At 42.3% G+C, this 21,202-nt stretch overlaps 2 protein-coding genes across 3 annotated transcripts in view; one reads left to right on the top strand and one right to left on the bottom strand.

Annotated features, from left to right (window-relative positions):
* Positions 1-915, top strand: part of il22ra2 (interleukin 22 receptor, alpha 2) — a 9,852-nt gene extending 8,937 nt beyond the window's left edge. Inside the window, 1 exon segment of the mRNA XM_034184790.1 lies at positions 250-915. Within this exon segment, the coding sequence (XP_034040681.1) occupies positions 250-252 (3 nt within the window). The 3' untranslated portion in view covers positions 253-915.
* On the bottom strand, positions 692-21,202 carry LOC117523298 (mitogen-activated protein kinase kinase kinase 21-like). Of its 2 annotated transcripts, none has more exons than XM_034184788.1 (7): positions 21,031-21,202; positions 14,251-14,491; positions 12,497-12,619; positions 10,641-10,791; positions 9,216-9,310; positions 5,076-5,869; positions 692-5,003 (listed from the first exon to the last, which is right to left on the bottom strand). In XM_034184788.1, the coding sequence occupies exons 1-7, from the start codon at positions 21,124-21,126 to the stop codon at positions 4,881-4,883; spliced, it is 1,623 nt and encodes a 540-aa protein (XP_034040679.1). In that variant the 5' UTR covers positions 21,127-21,202; the 3' UTR covers positions 692-4,880. The 2 variants fall into 2 exon arrangements, with proteins under 2 accessions (XP_034040679.1, XP_034040680.1); XM_034184789.1 differs by having other exon boundaries at positions 5,076-5,866.

Raw genomic sequence — 21,202 nt, 5'->3', positions numbered from 1 at the left:
AAAAAAAAAAAAAACCACAAGAGGTGACTTGTCCACATGCAGACGAGTCACGTGTGAGTGGCCGGCGACCTCGCTGTGCTCACAAAAGATCACAAAAACAAGAAGTATCAGCTGTCGCACAAGAGAGTTGGACAGGAACGTGAACCTCCCATGGGAGAGTTTCTCTCCTGTGGGACTCGACTTATCTCCACTATTTTTAGGTCAGTGTAACAGTTTTCTGCCCTGCATTCACTTTTTTTCTTTTTGCAGTAGACTGGACTCCGAATGGCCGAATGAGAAGATTTGCATCAATCTTCATTATTCGTCTTCTACCTCGACGGCTGCAGCCGAAATGCGTCCACAACACGCCACACATGATGCAGTTTACATTCAGACCGATTTGAACTTTTCATACTGTAGCAACTCTAATAATCCCAAATCCTTGAATAATGTAACTGCATTAATTCAGGTATTTCTCTCTTTAGCTGTGCTTTAGAAAATAAAAGTGTTAAAATGCATCATGGTGCAGTAGGATGAAGCCTTTAACATGCAAAATTATTTTCCTTTTTTGTGCAAGACTTATTAATTGTATCACACAGTATGAATAAAATACTTAACATTTGCAGTGCTTCATTGTCTTGTGGGTGTTTGAAACACTTTTCAGGGAGTTTAAAATACTTTTTTTCACCCTTAAAACAGACATTTGTTTTGATTTAGACTTTATTCAAAATAAACTTGAAACTTTTTGATGAATCATGTGAAATAACCAATACTGTTAAAAAAAAAACAACCGTTCAATGAAACAGTAGTTGAAGCTTGATGCGATCAAGAAAGATTCAGTGTCCAATTTAAAGAGGTCATACTATACAGCTTCTCAGCAAGATAATCTGGGTCAGCGGGTGTCTCGTGTAAACGGTCTGCCACAAAAACAAAAAATACTGGTACAATCCTCTATTTGGCAAATCACAGAAATCTATAAAACATTTAAGGATTAAACTTTGCAGCGATGTTTCTACATATAGAAACAAGATGTGTAACTTTTCAGGATGTTTAACACAAAACTAGACTAACCCCAATCTGTGAGACATCCTCCACGGGAGGACAAACGGGTGACACGGTTCTCCCAACTGTGACCATTAGAGGGTGATGCAGAAAGTGGTGAGTTATTACGTGACAAATTGTTCGAGTTTTCGTTTTAAATCATATGGTACTTGTTGATGGAGTTTCGCTTTCACCACCCGTAAAACAACTTTCTCTTCTTTAACATCACCAGGCTTGCATGGCAACTGTCACCATGGTAACATAGTTGTGCTCTGCCAATGAGAGCTGAGATTGGTCTGATTTACACCAAGATGGCAAAGTGTGCTTTGATCCAGACCCTTTATTTTAGTGGGTGGAGTTTAAAAAAAAAAGGGGGGGTGGGGGTCTAGATGAATACATACATCTTCAACTGCTTATCGGGAATCGGGTCACGGGTGAATAAATTACACTTTAAATTTTAAAAGCTGATTTTGCACAGTATGACCCCTTTCACAGTACATATGAGGGGTTTTTTTTTTCCCCCTGAAGCTTTTCACATAGTCATTTTCAATATAAAACTCCACAGCAGCAGGTGCTCACGTTTAGTGAGTTGGTCACCAAAATTTGGTCCCACAGTGAGGCGCCTGAATGCACCATAACGCGTATCAGCTCTTAATTTTTGCAGTAAAACCCAGGAGCTAACTGCATCTGGCCAAATCAGGAAAGTTGGAGCTGGTTCGACGTCAAACACGCGATTGTTCACATTCTAAACAATCTTAAGACGTGGCAGTGATATCGTACACATCAAGAACCTAAATTATATTTACACCAGGAGCCCCACTGTTCTACAAAAGTGGGACATCATTCTAAATGTCGGGCAGGAACCGAAGTGATAAAATGTCAACCAACACTTCTGAGTTTTATTCAAGTGTAATTATCCGTTCATACGTACACAGCCGGGAGTGACCTTTGTGTGTGAAGTAGATTTATTAACCCTATGTGGCCAAACACGGGGACACATCAGAAGAGTCTAATTCTGATGACAAATGTCTCTGGATTGTCACAAGCTTCATCAGTAAAGATTTGGTTAAGGGGAGTAAAAATCCCCCCCCATGCTGGATTCCCTTACTAACACAATTCCAGATGTACAGGGAGAATAGGACACATGTGGCCTTTACCCAGGAACCTTCTCTTTTGGAAGTTCATGAGCTGTTTACACCAGTGTGCTGCCAAAGAGCAAAGCACACTCTACTGCAAAGTGTGGGTCTCAGCCCCCCTAGTGGGGGGTGAAGGTACTCCAACTGAGCCTTGAGAGGTGATTTTAAAAAGAGCTACTGATTTTCAATTTTGTAATAAAATAAAAAATCTAAATATTTATTTCAAATATGTATGTAGATGTAATAACACAAACCTACTCATCTCATGGTGTTAAAAACTGGGGTCAAAAGTTTGGGTGGGCACCAGATGGTTTTCAGATTTCAGAGTGTGCCCCAGCTTTTTTAGGTTTGGGAATGGCTGTGTGAAATTTGATCACAAAACAAAGATCATGATGAATTCTTGCATACGCAACATATCAGACACTGTCCCCCTGGAGGACGAAATTACAACTGAAATGTACCCAATGTCAAGCTTGTCCAAGATTTTATGAGGTGACTGTGTACAAAGATTCTCCTTGATATGCAAAGTCTTTTTCAAGTTATAGCCTACACGAGGTTTCTGAGACTCAGCCTCCTGGTGGCAACAATTAGACAAATGCACCTGATGTTGAACTTGTCCCAGCTTTTAGTGAGGTGACCATATGTAGCACGTTTCATATTTTTTAGGATATTGCGGACACCAGATTTCAGAGACTTTGCCCTCTGGTGGCCATAAGTAGAATTAAAATACAACCAACATCAAACTTGTCCAAGGTCTTACTGAATTGACCAAGTCTTTTTCAAGCTAGCACGTGCACATCAACGGAGGCACATAATCAAGTAGTTCCCAAACCAGTGCTGCCTTCAGTGGCACCGGTAAAAAAATAAAGTGTACTTAACAATATGTCAAATTAAACTTGATTATGTCAAGAGGGTGAAATCTGTGAGAAAATGTGTCCAAATCAAATGAGCTTCAAAGGAGTTTCTATATGCATAAACTCTAAAAACATAATTACTACTTAAATTGTGTTACACTCATATCTTCATACTGTCACTCCTGAACTGTGTACTCCTCTCACTGCAATCCATTCATCTTGTCAGAGGATTACGAACATGAACATGAGATTGCCAATCTGCAGACAGTTTGTAGAATATTTACTATAATACTCTCACAACGGTAGTATGATCACATTCTGTGCAATGTGACTACCGAACATTTAATCAGGACCTTTAACTCCAAAAATTACGTGTGTTTGGTTTCCAGTGGTTTTTCGACTAACGTTTGGGGAATTCTGGGACATGTTGCGTCCCGTGAGGACAAATACTATACTGCAGCATTACTGACGTCTAACACAAACACAAAACCTCATCGATGCAAATACAAAAGAAATCAACATTTAAACCCATAATGGATAAAAACAAATATTTACAAACAAGGCATAATCATCCCCCACTGCCGTTGTTTTAAGGCTACATGCATGATTCTCAAGTCAAAAATCTAAACGTGTAGGAGGACTTGGAAACTGACACAGAATGTATGTCCTGCTGGTTGCTAAGGTGGGTCAAGTCTCATCACATTAAATTATCTATAAAAATATATATATAAATAAAAAGGTGAGGGTTTGTGTTGCCAAAACAAACAAAAAAAAACGGCAGCTTCTGTTGATATTTAGCCGTGACACGAGAAAGAGTGCACCAGGGAGAAGGTGGAAGCCGAGCATCCTGCCATGAGTCCGGGAACGTTCTGTGATGAGATGAGGCAGCGCATAAGAACTCAGGTGGTGTTTCTGTCATTTCTGAACACGCTCCTTCCTCGTTTGCGATCTTATTTCGGAAGTGTTCTCAAAACTGTCCCAAAATGTAGCAGCACTTCCCTCAAAAGCTGTGATGACATCATGAGTGGGTGTGGCTTATTCTCCGTGAAACCTTAATCAGTGGGTTTCCCATAATTTCTACGACAGTGAGATATAGGGATGAGGAACAAGGAATCTTTCAGCCCATCGGAACTGTCGCCATGTTTTTCTGACAGTTCCAAGTTGCAAAAATGTATCCGTTATGACGTCAAATGCAATGTCCAACTCTGCATTTAGCAACAAGGAAAACAGCTGCGGACTGATGAGTAGAATCAGTGCCAAGAAAATCTCATCAATTCCATCAACAGCGGCACAATGGTTCCAGTACAAATCAGAAATCAGGCTGGCTCGTTAGATGGAACCTTGGTGCCACAGAAACCAAATGGAACTAGTTCCAGCACCACAGCATTTTTTGGTGGGAAAACAGGAAACCACAATTGAAAAGTTGGATGCATGTTCCCAAACTCCAACACCAGTGTAGTCTAAAAGTTACAGACTTGTGCTCTAGAACACTGACTCACTATGTTCTGGAACAAACACAAGACTGGGTTCTAATACAGAGAGCTTTTAAAAAAAGGCAGTTTGGTGCTCAGCCCGCCAGTAAATTTAAGATAAATGCAATGCCTGAAGTTCTGGAATGCTCGAGATGAACTACGGCACCGCTGTGCAGGATCCTAGGACAGGAAGTCTTTCTCCAGTACAAAGATGGAGGGCCGTGTCGGGGAGCTTTGAATGCGGCACAACGGCACGGTGCAGTCACGTTTCTGGCCCTCTGTGTCCATGTCCAGCAGGGAGCAGCCCACCCCCACCTCTGAGGACAGCACCATGTTCAGGTTTTGCGCCGTCTTCTCTCCAGAGTAACGGCCCAGAGAGTAACTTTTGTTGCGTCCTCTCAGCAGGGCCCAGGTGTGAGGTTTGGCCCGGAACGATACGGGTCGTTGTCTGGAGCGGGCCTCTTCTGCTGAACCATTTCTCTCTTTGTCCTGTTTCTTCTGAGGTGTGACTGGACCATTGGCTGGAAACAGGAGACACATTTTTAAACTTTAAACACTTTCTAAAATACAAGCACTACAAGTCATTTACTCACTGCTGTGATTGGCGGCGTATTTCTTCTTGCGTACATGTCCTCCAGTAATATGGTTGCCTTGTTCTGCGACCTGGCTTTTGGCTTGTACCAGGGTCTGGTTCTGGGGTTCAGCAGTAGTCCTGATAACTTCCTTGGATAGCTCGTTATGACTGACAGATACAAGCTCCTCCTTCCGGGTTTACTGTCTGACACCTCCAGCTCTGGCTGCAGGAGACACTTGGTGGAGTTGCACTCAGTAATTGCTGCCATGGAAATAAGATTGACCATTTGGTTGGAGGTGTTGTTTGACAAGGTCTCATCTTTGCGGGACCGACTGTTCGGTGGTGACGTGCTGCGGCGGAACCTGGTTGCACGCTGAAACAGTCCATCCTTCTTCTTCTTCTCTTTCTCCTCTCGCTGGGTTTCACAATCATCAGTGGGGGCTGCGTTCTTCAGCGCCTCCCTCAGGTCATAGCCCAGAGCGACTGAAGCCAGCAAGGAGCCACAGCCGTAAAGCACAGAGTCAGTCTTGCGGCGAGCTGAGATCCGCTTCAGGCTGTTGGTGGGGGTCAGCTGTGGGGTGGTGGAGGTGGACGAGGTGGATGTGGTGGTGTAAGGGTCCTCCTGACTTTCTGCGGGGCCACTGTGACCCAGTGCGCCGACCCCAGCCTCTCCGCTGGGGCTCTGCGGCTGCTGCTGCTCGTCCCTCCACAGAGGTAGATCGATGTAGACTTGGTTGGGGAACTTCAGCTGCTTTGGTTTGATGCTGCTGTCAGGACATTCCTGTGAGAACGTCTCATCTTTACTGGACCCTGCTGTGAAGAGACACAGAGGTCAAACATTCAAGGCTGCAACTATCCCATCCTGCACGCTCTGCTGCTGCACATGAAACCAGAACTCGGCACGTATTCTGCAACCAAAAACCTTAATTATGAGTGCACAACATTAACGCCATTATCAAACACACCTGATGTTGACTTCACACAGAAAAAGTAAAGAATTTCAACTTTTAAACAACTCACCTTGTAACTCAGCCACATGGGGTGTGCAGCCAGTACATTCTGAGTGCCGGTCCCAAGCCCAGATAAATGAGGAGGGTTGCGTCAGGAAGGGCATCCGGCGGTAAAACAAGCCAACCCAACTATGCAGACTCAGAATCGAATTCCCATACCGGATCGGTCGCGGCCCGGGTTAACAACGTCCGCCACCGGTGCTATTGCCCAACAGGGTGCCGGTGGAAATTGGGCTACTGCTGGGCGAAGACGACGAAGAGAGGAGGAAAACGTTGCCACGAACAGCGGGAGAAGAAGAAAACTAGAAGGGTGGAAATGAGAGTGGGGACTTTGAATGTTGGTAGTATGACTGGTAAAGGGAGAGAGCTGGCTGATATGATGGAGAGGAGAAAGGTAGACATATTGTGTGTGCAAGAGACCAAGTGGAAGGGAAGTAAGAGCAGGAGCATCGGCGGTGGGTACAAGTTGTTGTACCATGGTGAGGACAGGAAGAGAAATGGTGTTGGGGTCATTTTAAAGGAAGAGTATGTTAAAAGTGTGTTGGAGGTTAAGCGAGTGTCTGACAGGGTGATGAGTGTGAAGTTGGAAATTGAAGGGGTGATGATGAATATCATTAGTGCATATGCCCCACAGGTAGGTTGTGAGATGAAGGAGAAAGAAGATTTCTGGAGTGTGTTAGATGAGGTGGTGGAGAGTGTGCCCAAGCATGAAAGAGTGGTGATAGGAGCAGACTTCAATGGGCATGTTGGTGAAGGGAACAGAGGTGATGAGGAAGTAATGGGTAGATATGGTATCAAGGATAGGAATGGGGAAGGACAGATGGTACTTGATTTTGCAAAAAGGATGGAAATGGCTGTGGTGAATACCTACTTTAAGAAAAGGGAGGAGCACAGGGTAACATAAGAGTGGAGGAAGGTGCACACACGTGGACTACATTCTTTATAGGAGATGCAAGCTAAAAGAAATCAGACTGTAAGGTGGTAGCAGGAGAGAGTGTCACTAGACAGCATAGGATGGTTGTTTGTAGGATGACTTTAGAGGTAAAGAAGAAGAAGAGAGTGAGAGCTCAACAAAGGATCAGATGGTGGAAGCTGAAGGAGGAAGACTGTTGTGTGAAATTTAGCAAGCAGGTGAGAGAAGCACTAGTTGGAGGGGAAGCAATTTTGGACAACTGGAAAAGTACTGCAGATGTGGTGAGGGAGACAGCTAGGGCAGTACTGGGTATGACATCTGGACAGTGGAAGGAAGACAAAGAGACTTGGTGGTGGAATGAAGAGGTCCAGGAAAGCATAAGGAGAAAGAGGTTGGCGAAAAAGTTTTGGGATAGTCGGAGAGATGAAGAAAGTAGACAGGAGTACAAGGAGATGCGGCGTAAGGCGAAAAGAGAAGTGGCAAAAGCAAAGGAAAAGGCATATTGCGAGCTGTACAAGAAGTTGAATAGTAAGGAAGGAGAAAAGGACTTGTACCGATTGGCCAGACAAAGGGACAGAGCTGGAAAGGATGTGCAGCAGGTTAGGGTGGTAAAAAATGCACATGGTAATGTGCTGACAAGTGAGGAGTGTGTGCTGAGAAGGTGGAGGGAATATTTTGAAGAGTTGATGAATAAAGAAAATGAGCGAGAGAAAAGGCTGGATTATGTGATGAGAGTAAATCAGGAAGTAAAAGAGATTAGCAAGGACGAAGTGAGGGCTGCTATGAAGAGGATGAAGAGTGGAAAGGCAGTTGGTCCAGATGACATTCCAATGGAGGCATGGAAATGTCTAGGAGAGATGGCAGTAGAGTTTCTAACCAGATTGTTTAATAAATCTTGGAAAGTGAGAGGATGCCTGAGGAGTGGAGACGAAGTGTGCTGGTTCCTATTTTCAAGAACAAGGGTGATGTGCAGAGCTGCAGTAACTACAGAGGCATAAAGCTGATCAGCCACAGCATGAAGTTATGGGAAAGAGTAGTAGAAGCTAGGCTTAGAAACAGGTGAAGATCTGTGAGCAGCAATATGGTTTCATGCCGAGAAAGAGCACTACAGATGCAATGTTTGCTCTGAGAATACTGTTGGAAAAGTACAGAGAAGGACAGAAAGAGTTACATTGTGTGTTTGTGGACTTAGAAAAAGCTTATGATAGGGTGCCAAGAGAAGAGTTGTGGCATTGTATGAGGAAGTCTGGAGTGGCAGAGAAGTACGTTAGGGTAGTGCAGGACATGTACAAGAATAGTGTGACAGCGGTGAGATGCGCAGTCAGAATGACAGACTCATTCAAGGTGGAGGTGGGATTACACCAAGGATCAGCTCTGAGTCCTTTCTTGTTTGCAGTGGTGATGGACAGGTTGACAGATGAGATAAGACCCCATGGACTATGATGTTTGCAGATGACATTGTGATCTGTAGTGAGAGTAGAGAGCAAGTTGAGTCTAGTCTGGAGAAGTGGAGATATGCTTTGGAGAGAAGGGGAATGAAAGTCAGTAGAAGCAAGACTGAGTACATGTGTGTGAATGAGAGGGAGCCCAGTGGAATAGTGCAGTTACAAGGAGTAGAAGTGGTGAAAGTAGATGAGTTTAAATATTTGGGGTCAACTGTTCAAAGTAATGGAGAGTGTGGTAGAGAGGTGAAGAAGAGAGTGCAGGCAGGGTGGAGTAGGTGGAGAAAGGTGGCAGGAGTGATTTGTGACCAAAGAATATCAGCAAGAGTGAAGGCGAAAGTTTACAAAACAGTAGTGAGACCAGCTATGTTGTATGGTTTAGAGACAGTGACACTAACAAAAAGACAGGAAGCAAAGCTGGAGGTGGCAGAGCTGAAGATGTTGAGATTCTCTTTGGGAGTGACAAGAATGGACAAGATTAGGAATGAACATATCAGAGGGACAGCTCAGGTGGGACGGTTTGGAGACAAAGTCAGAGAGGCGAGATTGAGATGGTTTGGACATGTGCAGAGGAGGGACCCAGGGTATATAGGGAGAAGGATGCTGAGGATGGAGCCACCAGGCAGGAGGAGAAGAGGGAGACCAAAGAGGAGGTTCATGGATGTGCTGAGAGAGGACATGCAGGTGGTTGGTGTGACAGAGGAAGATACAGAGGACAGGGTGAGATGGAAACGATTGATCTGCTGTGGCGACCCCTAACGGGAACAGCCGAAAGACAAAGAAGAACAACTCACCTTGTTCAGAAAATAGGGCAGCCAGAGGAACAGACTTTTGGGACTTCACCAGGCTGGTGGACCAGGGGTTACTGCCGTCAGAGAGAGGACGCACTCTGAAGAAGGAGGTACGAGCACAGATCAAACACTGAAGAACTCTACTCCCATCAGCCAAACACCATGACAACAACGGACTAGTATGAAAGCATCAGAAGTTGGACTGAGTAGATGGCGGACACTCGTACAATCTGATACTCAAATACATACATATATTTGTTACATGGCTAGGGTAGTATTTTAATACAAACTTGTTTTGATCATCCTCTAATTATTTGGGAAAAAAATGATAACTGGCTCATCAGGGATGTGCTCTGGCTCGACACTTCGATGCTTGCATAAACTGGGGCTTGGGTATCGTTGTAGAAATCAGCGGATTGGGTGCTTTTGTTGACAAAGAAAGGTTTATTGACCTTGATTTTGTGGATGATGCTGTGATCTTCACAGAATCAATGGATTCCCTGATCACAGCATTTGAGAAGCTAAATGAAGAATCAGAGTTTCGAGGTTTGTGACTGTCAAGGATCAACACTAAGATCCAGGCTTTTACCGGCTTCCTGAACTTGGCCATGAGAAATGTATCTATGTGGTGAAAGTGTTAAAGTTTTAGAGATATTCTCTTATCTCGGCAGTGACTTTAATGTCTGGGTCTTGGGCGTCTTGAGATCGATAGATGCCTGAGATGAGTTTATGGAGAGATGGTTACTTTTGAGAGGCGAGGACGAGTTAGTTGTCTACTAGGATGGTTGCCATCCGTGCAATTCTGTGGCACACTGGAATCGGCGACAAGCGGCACCATAGCATACTCCTAGACTTGACTAAACTCGTAATGTCCACTTGGCAAAACAGAATTCCTATTGTACTGTTTGTAGAGTGTGTCGGTTCCATCCGGTCAAAAGTTGACCAGTTGCCAGGATGGGCTGAGTGATGTCAACAAGTCTTGTGGTGCTACACGTGCTAACTGAGCACGCTGTGGAAATTAAAGCTCTCTGTGACGGTGTCATGGGCTCACTTTCCCTAAGAGAACAAAGTATTTTGGTTTTCAGCTGCAGTTAAATTCAATGACACACCTGCTGACGGAGGCATCGTCTGTGTTTCTAACTGAGGACACAAGACGGCAGTGTTGACTGCAGTCAGTCAAGTAGTAACAACACTGCCAGTGTCTACAAAATACAAACAGCCTGTGATTTTTGGAAATATTGAAGTTTCACAATGGATTTCCACTCAGTGTATTAAAAAAAAAAAAAGGTGCCAAAAAGGTCTCACGGGAGAATTATAATTATTATTAAAAAATAAATAAATAAAATCAAGGTTCAGTTAATCTTAAAGTAAAAACCTAATTCAGTATTAGGTTTTCTGTGTTGGGTTTGTCTGTGTGTGTATTTGTACCTCTCAGCAGCGCTGGGCCTCTCTTTGCTCTGTACTGAACCGGGACCCCAGGTTCGTCCCTTCTTCTTGATTCCTTTCTTCATGTCATCAAACTCCTCTGGCCTGAAGAGGGAGCTGCGGCCCCACGTGCGGTTGCTCTCATCCTGAGTGACTGTGAATGAAGTGGATGTGAGTGTGGGCACACAGACAACCGTTGTGTCCCAGAACACAGCTGCATTACACAGAAACGTCAGAAGTGCTCCTGCAGACTTTTTGGATCTTCTGCCCCATGTCTCCTTAGTGCTCCAAGGTCAGAACGTAACATGTGTCACTGTGTTTAGTTTTGCTTCATTACACAAACCTCCAGACAGTCTGATCAGCCGGCACTTTAAAATCAGGGCTCACTGCTTTTCGGTTCAGACCCGCCTTTCACAAACATGGAGTCATTCCTTTGTTCACTGTAGATTTTTTTTTGTCTCAGCTCAGCGACTTCAGATTGCTACTTTTTTATTTTATTAAAGTGTTTTCATTTATTCTCAAAACCTGCTTATTACTATTAAGGGGTATTACCATGTTCTCCTAAAGAGCATTTTTTCCTTTTTCATTTAAATTTATTTTTTGAAGACTTTATATTGTCTTTTGAGGATACATTATTTGTCCACAAGTAACATAATTCTGAGGATTAAATGCTTTTAGAATTTAGCATATTCCTTTAAAAGATATGTCATATGTGTGATATTTTCTCTCTGTCAAAATGACAGAGGCACCGTTAATATCTATAAACTGTCCAGAATTAGTTGTTTTATGAGTAAAACCATGAGTGAAAAGTGTGTTGTGTTTCATGTCTCCTCCACACTGTCTTTTTGCATGCTGAAAGTAAACGATTTTTCCCCCCCTCTGGGATAACAGCAGCCACCCCGCTCCGGTCACTTCTGCTGGGGGAGAACTGAGCTCACAGCCATGTGACTATTGCAAAACACGTAAGAGGTAGCTACTAAAATATATGATTCTGACTGTTATGTTTTAGTCACTACGCCAGAAATGTTTTTTTAGCAGACTGAAACTAAATTTAGCAGAAGCTAAGTGGTCCACTGATGGTTTTCAAAATTAGCTGAGAAGCTAACCCGCTAACAAAAAAGTTAGCTTCACTAATTAGCAGTTAGCGGAACTGTGCCCACCACTGCTCATGTCACTGAACAACTCATACATATGATAGAATACTTCAAGGTTAACCCATCTGTAGTAGGCAGTTCTCAAAGGCAGAGGGAACGTACAAGGAGACCAGTAAAGCCACCTTGACACTTGCATGAATGTGATCCCCGCACTGCAGAGCTAAATGAGTAAACTTGTCGTAAACTGTTGCAAATGGTGCATAAGCTGTACTTAACTCTGCATGAAATTAATCCAAGTCAAACCTACAACATTTGGGGTTAGATTTAAAAACCTATACTTACACCACATGTCTGTAAAATCTTGATGTGTATCAATAAACCCCCAACAGGACTAATCATAACAAAAGTGACGAGCAGAGTGAGGGGATGTCAGAGGTCGGCATGTCCTAACGCTCAACAGGAATTTGCAGCAGCGACTGCTGGATGTTGATACGTGACTAACAACATTATTGAACTGATCAAACAACTGGCTGAGTGCCTGTGTGGGGTCTCTTCACACCGCCCGATCACTATATGTAACACTGTTATGATGGCGTTCCTAAATACATTCACACTAAGTTGATTTCATTTCTTCTGAATTGTATTTGCGGATTAGCAGATTTGACTTGACCAAAAAGTGCACTTAACCAGGTACAGAGTCGACAGATTACTGACGCAGAGGCCAAACAGAAAAGGACAACTTGGATCAGGAAAAACAGAGCTTACGCTGAATGGCTCGGAGTCGAGGGATGAGCGTGGGACTGCTGGGAGGAGAGGAGCTGGTGCTGTGTAGGCTCCGCCTCTTGTCCATGGAAGGCGACGCCTGCACGGTGATCTTGTGCTGGAAGTCTATAAAGTGCAAAATGTATACAGGGAGTCAAACAATTCCTAGACCTGTTCTGCCTTTAGTGAGTCAAGTAAAAAACTGCAAAGTTCCACAAGTTGTGATTTTTGAAGTATTCATGCTACATGCTTGAAAGTTGCCAGGACTGTTCTACACTAATAATGTCTTTAACTTTTGAAATGGTTGTCTTACAGCTGCATATTTGCTAAGTTAACGCTTGCTGAAATCTATTAAAAATATTCTGTCAAAATTTTTGAACCCACTATATCTTTATCTTTCAAATTTTTAAATATAATGCTCATGTTATAACACTTTCTTATCAATTGGGTGCATGTCTGAAAGAAATGAACATTTCTGATTTATGAGATTAAAAATGGGGGGGGGGTTATTCAATTTATAACGTGCCAAATCACAACAAAGGTTGCCTCAAGGCGCCCCACACAAAAACAGTTCAAAATCAAAATTAAAATGAGTGAGTAAATTAAAAGATTCAAATACACATTTAAAAGACACAAGTAAAATAATAAAACAAAAAAAAAGCTATTCATCAGAAAGGGAGTAAAAATAGAGGGAACAGATGGTTTAAGTGCATATTGTCTACGGATGACAAAGTCTACTTTAAAAAACACCAGTTATGACTGGAAAAAAGACATTTTAATTACTAAGTGCACAAAATATGATCTTGGTACCTTGAACCAAACTATATTTATGAATGTATCAAACATGGGTTTCACACATTTGTGTTTGTTTTCCTTGGTTGCCATGGCTTTTGCAACCTCTTACCTTATTCTGTTTATTAGCTGTTTAACCCTTAAGCAACCAAGCTATTTTAGGGACTAACATGACAGAGTGGAGTTATTTATGACCCCATTGACTTTATACTGGAATACGTCTATATCAATGATTGTTTTAGGGTTCTTTATATTTATTTCACTCTTTAATATATTTGTCCATCGTCCTTTTCATCCTCACTCTGAGCATTAGGAGTCTCGTGCTTGTGCGGCTGTAAATCTTGCTATTCTAAGTCTGTTGGCCACTTGTTTCCTTGACGGTTAACCAAAGATGTTTCCCTAGTTTGGCTCTCATTGTGTTTTAAGCCCTTCTGTCCTTGGTCTGTGTTCATTTTCATGTAGCACAGCACTGTGCTCCACTGGAGAAATGCACAAACAAAGGTCAAACACAAGGGCTCCAGCAGTATGTTAACTGCAACCTTTTGATAGTGTGCTACTTTGTCAAATAAGGACAAACCTGACTGCACGCTTCATCTGCAACACTATGGTCATGTGGCGTGTTTTCCCAAGTGTGATCCAGCACACATGACTGGGCCAAGTTAACACCTGGCTACAGCAGATGGTTAAGATCATGAGATAAGGTCAAACCACAGATCTGACTGGCTGATTGCCATTCATGAGGTGGATGCAGCACATGCACCAGCAAACGCCTCCAAATCTGTCCTACTATCTATGGTTCAAGGCCAAATTTGAGAAAAGGAAAGTCCGCCATGATATTTCATGACAAATGCATTTGAAAATACATATTAGACCATGACCCTTCATAATTTATACATTCCTTTTCCTACCTTTTGATTTTTGACCTTGAACTTTGCCAGTCAGTCAGGTTGGTTGTTGAAACTCACCTGATGGCAGGCTGATGCGGTTTCCGTCCTTCAATTTCAAGCGAGAACGTTTGAATTTGCCTTTCCTCTTCTTAACATTGGGCTTGTCTTTATTGAGCTGGAAAATAAGGATGTTCAGTTCCCTCTCCAACACGTTGATTTCCCGCTCGGCCAGCTGCTGCTCCCGCCGCTTCAGCAGCTCCTCCTGAGACTTCTGCTGGAGGGCAGCTCGAGTCAGCTCCTCTTCCCTAGAACGTAGCTCCTGGGAGAAGCAGGAGAAAAGTTTCATGTATGAGGAGAGAGAAACTGGGACGGAGACTGACTGCATAGCTGTCGTGGCACTAACAGGACTGGAGAAGAAGAAACAAAAGATTTCTGCTGGAGGTCGAAGTCCATCCATTAAACATGACTGGAATAAACTCATATACTTGTCAAGAATGAGAAGAAATGAGGTTTATTCTTATGTCTGTGTTTCTTATACCTAATTCAGACAGTCGGACAGTGTCATAAAAACAGAGAAAAGTACTTAGGAGCAATAATTCGACTTGGATCATAACCTTCATGCAATACAAAAATTGTGGGAACATGTCAAATAGTTATTTCTTTAATGTTACACATCCAGCTCTCTCCCATAACAGGAAAATCCACACAGAAGCCAAAATGTGTATTAGTAGTGTTTTCAGTAAGTTTTCTGTAGTGCTGTTAAAAGCATCAATATATTCTGCATTATGTTGGACCTGAGAGTAGACAAGGAAGAAATGTTCAAAGAATCTGTGATCAGGTGGCTCACCATCTGTGGTCTAGTGACCACTGACCTGCTCACAGATGAATCAAAGTACTACATACCTACCTTGACTTCACTTCATGGACAATCTTGTGATCATTGCAGAATCAATGGACGCCCTGAATGCAGACCTTGAAAAGCAGAGTGAGGAGCGAGTGTCCTGGATCAAGACTGATATTCAGACTTTCACTGACTTTCTGGGGTCATCCATCAGACACGTATCTCTATGTGGTGTTAAAGTGTTGAAACTGAAGACCAAGTCACTTATCTCAGCAGTGATATTCGTCTCTGTAGTTCCTCAGTATTTGCGGAGGAGAGATGCCTGGGAAGAACTTATGAGTCATAAGGCACTGAGACAGAGGTATTTTCATATGATGACATCTTTGCAGGAGAACAAAGGTCCAGTTCTTAAGAGTCCTGGTGCTTCCTGTCTTACTGTATGGTTGTGAGACTTGGTTAAGAACCAGTGACTTAAGGCAACAATCGGATGTCTTTGTTACTAGGTCTCTTCAGAGAATCCTTGGGTACCGCTGGAATAATTTTATACCAAATGAATAGGAGCATTAACTACAATTTAGGCATTTGGTGTTTTTCTATGTGTTGAGGACCCAAACAACTGGAAAAGGCCATGAGTATGCCTAATTTTCACCTGGCTGCAGTAGAGAGATCATAAATTTCATGAAGTGAGGAGGAGCCTGTCCTGGGTGCCTGAGTGGTTGCTCTCCAGAACTCGGTGCGGCGTCAGAACATGCTCGCAGACCTGACCTGTCTTCACTCCCAAAATAGCTGCAATACCCCTTTTTTCTTTGTTTTCGAGTTAAAATTCCAGCTAAATCCACCTCCCTTGAAATCACTCAGAAAGTACACTTTAAACCTAGAAAACAATGGGAGTGAGATAAGAGCTGCTGTGGTTCAGATTTCTGTTGCCTTGTGTTTCACTGCTGCATGCAACAAGAAAAATGTGTAAAGCTACAAATGACATATTTTCCTAAATGTGCTTCACAGTAAATGCATTTTATCTTCAATGCAGCAACAGCTGTTATACTGTAGAGACCTTAGACTGTCTTCTTTTAAAAAAAACATTCATAAGGAAATTAATGCCACCATTAAAAGTAGAATTAAGTACTACATTTACATAATTTAATACGAGGTCTATTAGACAATAAACTGACCCTTTTATTTATTTTTTTAACTATATGGATTTGAATGAAGTGCGATTCCACCAATCATGCTTGAACCCTGGTGCGCATGCGTGAGTTTTTTCACGCGTCGGTGACATCATTTCCTTGTGGGCAGGCCTTGAGTGAGATGTGGTCCCGCCCTCTCGGCTGAATTCCTTTGTTTCACACGCTGCTCCAGACGGCACGCGTTGCTTTATCAAAATTTTTTCTGGACCTGTGAGGAATATCCGAGTGGATACTATTCGAGAAATTAAGCTGGTTTTCAGTGAAACGTTTAACGGCTGATGAGAGATTATGGGGTGTTTCTGTCGGTGTAAGGACTTCCCACAGAGCGGGACGTCCTGCAGCGCTTCCAGGCGCCGTCGTCAGCCTGTTTCGACCTGAAAACATCCTAATTTAAGGCTTAATTCACCCAGGACGTCGTGAGAGAACAGAGAAGATTCAGAACAGGCCGGCATGAGGACTTTATGCGGACATTCCACTGTTTAAGGACATTTTTTAATGGAAGACGTGCGCGCAAATTCGCCGAGTCGTCACGGAAACGACTGTGTGCGCCGCGACAGGAAAAACACCTCCGTGTTGAAAACCATTTGTAAAATTCAGGCGGTAACTGAGAAATTGTTTAACAGCTTGGGCATGTTCCAACTTGCCCGTTAAGGTTTCCAACGGAGGTGTTTTTCCTGTCGCGACCCCCCGCGGTCGGGTCCAGCCCGACATGCGACTCTGCCCGCACGTTCTTTCATTACAAAATGTCCGTTAACAATGGAATGTCCGAATAAACTCCTCATGCCGACTTCTTCTGAAAGTTCTCTGTTCTCTGACGACTTACTGGGTCAACAGAGCCTGAAATGTGGAAGTTTTCAACTTGAAACGGCGAGACGCTGCCGCCTCGAAGCACAGATCGCCGTCAGGCACCGTGGGCCGTCCTTAAAGCAACACTTAAAACCAAAATCTCTCATCAGCCGTTAAAATTTTTACCGAAAACCAGCTGAATTTATCGAATGGTGTCCACTCAGTTGTGTCTTACAGTTTTGAAAAAATTTTGATCAAACAAAGCAGCAGTCTCTGAGCCATTCCTAAACAATGAAAAAAACGACGAGAGGGTGAGCGACTCCTCATTCAAAGACTGCCCACAGGCGAATGATGTAACCGACAGGCGTGAAAAAACTCTCGCATGCCCACGAGGATTCAAGCATGTCTGATGTAATCACACGCGATTCAAATCCATATGGTTTTTGAAAAAAATAATAAGGTCGGATACTTTTCTAATAGACCTCGTACATCAATATCAATTTGTTGCAATAAAACTAAATTGCAGCCGACACGACCACAAGCTGCTTGTTTTTCTTCATAGTAAACACAAATCTAAAACGATTCATTTCAAATTTCAAGTCTCCTCATCAATTCACAGTGTTCATACACTACTGGATCAACTGGAAAATTTGTATGATATTCAATAATTTAAGTGATTGCTAGTTGTGGTTGTAAGAGATAAATAACTGCTGAGTGGAGAAGAAAAAGTTGACATTATTAATTTATTTCTCATCAAAACAAAACAGTAAAAAAAGAGTCATGAATTGGACAATTCCTTCATTTATTAATTATGTTTCAAGAAATGACGATGTTTCTTCAGACAGACAGAGGTTTCTCCCTTCTCATAACTCATTCCCTTGTCTATCCCTCTATTTTCTCTTTAATTGCTCTCAGTTGAGGAATAATAATCCGCACTGGATGACTTTTACAAAGCAGCATTACAGTTGAGCCCCTTTAGCCACACACCTCGACACAGATCACCGTGAGATGTTTACAGAAAATCTGCTGACAACAGCTGCTAATTCTACAGTGAAACCTCAAAGGAGAATTGTTTGCTAATACTCAAGACTACGTTTCTTCTCCTTTTCTTGCTTTATGTTCTGTTTATGTACCTTAAGTCATAAGATATTGATATAAATGGGAACGCTACAATTTTTTATGTGGAAAACATGACTTAGCTTACTTTTCAGCCCTATGGAAGTTTTTAAAAAAATAAAGAGAAAATATTGTAAGTTTTAATAATGAGAATTTAAGGACGGTTTTGCACTGCACTTGTCTGATTATAAAGATTATCTATTTAAAGTGTGAAAGAAACAATTATAATGAATAAGTGAGTCATTGGGGTCTAATGTAATAATAGTCATGATGATGCTGATGATAGTAATAATAATAATAATAATAATAATTATTATTATTATTATTATTATACGGCACTTTAAATATCAATTAAAAAACAAATATATAATAAAGCATGAAAACTTAACTGGCAAAACAGTAGCTGCCTTTTTGCACTAGGAAATTATCAGCACTCAAAGTACTTGCACAAGATATGGAAATTGCAAGTGGGAATTAAACTAATACAGTGCATCCAGAAAGTATTCATAGCGCTCTCCTCCTGCTTTCTTTGGCTGCTTACTTCTTCAAACTGATGTACAGTGCATCTGGAAAGTATTCACAGTGCTTCACATTTTCCACATTTTGTTATGTTACAGCCTTATTCCAAAATGGATGAAATGCATTTTTTTACTCAAAATTCTACACAAAATACCCACAAACACAATGAATAAAAGTTTTTATTTTTTTTTTTATTTTTACAAATTTATTAAAAATAAAAAATCCAAGAACTCACATGAAAGCTCAGTAAGGTATATCTTATATTATACATTACAAATCTAAGGTAGAACTCTACCAGTGTATACTAAGATACTCCTAAATATAAAAAAAAAAAAACAGAGAGGAAGAAAGAGGAAGGGACAGAGCCACCTAGGTGCCTGGTCTTGAACCAGGGATGGTAGATTTAAAAGCTTTTTTATCCCAAGGGAACTTTCCCTACTCACCCACGTGGCTCAAGAATATAGACAGCACATACATAAATGACATTTACACAAACAGGGCTGTAAACAACATATACAAGAACTATAATAACAACATAATATTATAGGAGTTAGTGCCTGAAACCTAAATGTTCCTACTGAAAGAGATTGAAATATAGATCTGCCTAGTCTGTAGACTTGTTGTAAAATAAAGTTATGGCTAGTAAGCATAAGTATACAATAAAAATAAGTATTCATACATAAGTATTCACAGCCTTTGTCATGAAGCTCAAAACTGAGCTCAGGTGCATCCTGTTTCTACTGATCATCCTTGAGATGTTTCTACAGCTTAATTGGAGTCCACCTGGGGTAAATTTAATTGACTGGACATGATTTAGAAAGGCACACACCTGTCTACATATAAGGTCCCACAGTTGACAGTGCAAGTCAGAGCACAAGCTAATCATGAGGTCAAAGAAATTGTCTGTAGACCTCCAAGACAGGATTGTTTTGAGGCACAAATCTGGGGAAGGGTACAGAAACATTTCTGCTGCTTTGAAGGTCCCAATGAGCACAGTGGCCCCTATCATCTGTAAATGGGAGATGTTAGGATCCACCAGGACTCTTCCAAGAGCTGGACGCCCATCTACTCTGAGTTATCGGTGGAGCAGGACCTTCTCAGGCAGGTGACCAAGACCTCAATGGTCACTCTGTCAGAGCTCCAGCATTCCTCTGTGGAGAGAGGAGAAGCTTCCAGAAGGATAACCATCTCTGTAGCAATACAGCAATCAGGCCCATATGATAGAGTGTCCAGACGGAAGCTACTCCTTGGACACAAGGCAGCCTGCCTGGAGTTTGTCAAAAGGCACCTGAAGACCATGAGAAACAAAATTCTCTGGTCTGATGAGACAAAGATTGAACAAGAGCCATGTTTGGAGGAAACCAGGCACCATTCCTACAGTGAAGCATGGTGGTGGCACCATCACACTGTGGAGATGTTTTCAACAGCAGGAACTGGGAGACTAGTCAGGATTGAGCGAATGATGAATGCAGCAATGTGCAGAGAAAACCTGGATGAAAACCTGTTCCAGAGTGCTCTTGACCTCAGACTGGGGCGACGGTTCATCTTTCAGCAGGATAATGACCCTAGGCACATAGTCAAGATATCAAAGAACTGGCTTCAGGACAACTCTGTGAATGTCCTTAAGTGATCCACCCAGACCTGAATCTGACTAAACATCTCTGGAAAGATCTGAAAATGGCTGTGCACAGATGCTCCCCATCCAACCTGATGGAGCTTACAAATAAAGTTATCAAATACTGTGTGGCAGGATAAACAAGTTCAGTTAAAAGTTGGTCTCGAATATTATGTGACAGAAAGCCAAACGAGTAGCACAGAATGATGGTAGTGATGTGATGAGAACAGAATCATCACAGTGCTTCATTTATTGATTGTGGTGTCGTAAAGTCTGGTGGTGGATGAAGGAGCTGTGATTTATTTACACTGTGTAAATAAATATCTTGGAACACATAAAAGTAGAAGTACAGTTTTAAGTTCACCAACTGGTCCCACAGCTCGGTGTGCTGATCTTACTGTTTCACAAACACTAATTAACCCCCCCGCCACTTTAAGCCAGGGATGGGAGACTTACACAGGAAGCAGATTAGGGTTTTAACAAAGGGTAAAGCACCTCGGCATTAATAGAATGTTTTGTTAAATGCACCATAAATTTTTACACTGAAAGTAACCAATTACGTAAGTTTGCAAAAGCAAAGCCAGACTGGTTTGACCAAATCCTAATACGTACATTAGGCTACATCTATCGTGAGAAAAATAAAGGCAGCTGAATGGAGGTTACAAAAAAACTCCAGCTCTCCAACTTCCACTCGATGTGCGTGAAACAAAGCAGACACAAGCAACACCTAAATAGTCTGTGTCTGATTTTTAACCCCAGTGAGACAAGTTAAAATTAACTGCACTCTGTCCTACCTTCTCTTTGGTCCTAAGCTCATCAAACATTTCCTGAATCTCCACGCGCCAGTCATCCTGCATGCTGTGGAAAGAGTCCTGGGGCATGGTGGCCATTACCGCCTCCTCAATGGCTGACAGCTGTTCCAGGATGCACGAAAAGGAGGGACGTACATGGGGGTCCTGGTCCCAG

Source organism: Thalassophryne amazonica, chromosome 13 (assembly GCF_902500255.1).
Source record: "Thalassophryne amazonica chromosome 13, fThaAma1.1, whole genome shotgun sequence".
NCBI lineage: Eukaryota > Metazoa > Chordata > Actinopteri > Batrachoidiformes > Batrachoididae > Thalassophryne > Thalassophryne amazonica.
Note: the sequence above shows the minus strand (reverse complement) of the source record. Positions and strands in the feature narration are given on the sequence as shown.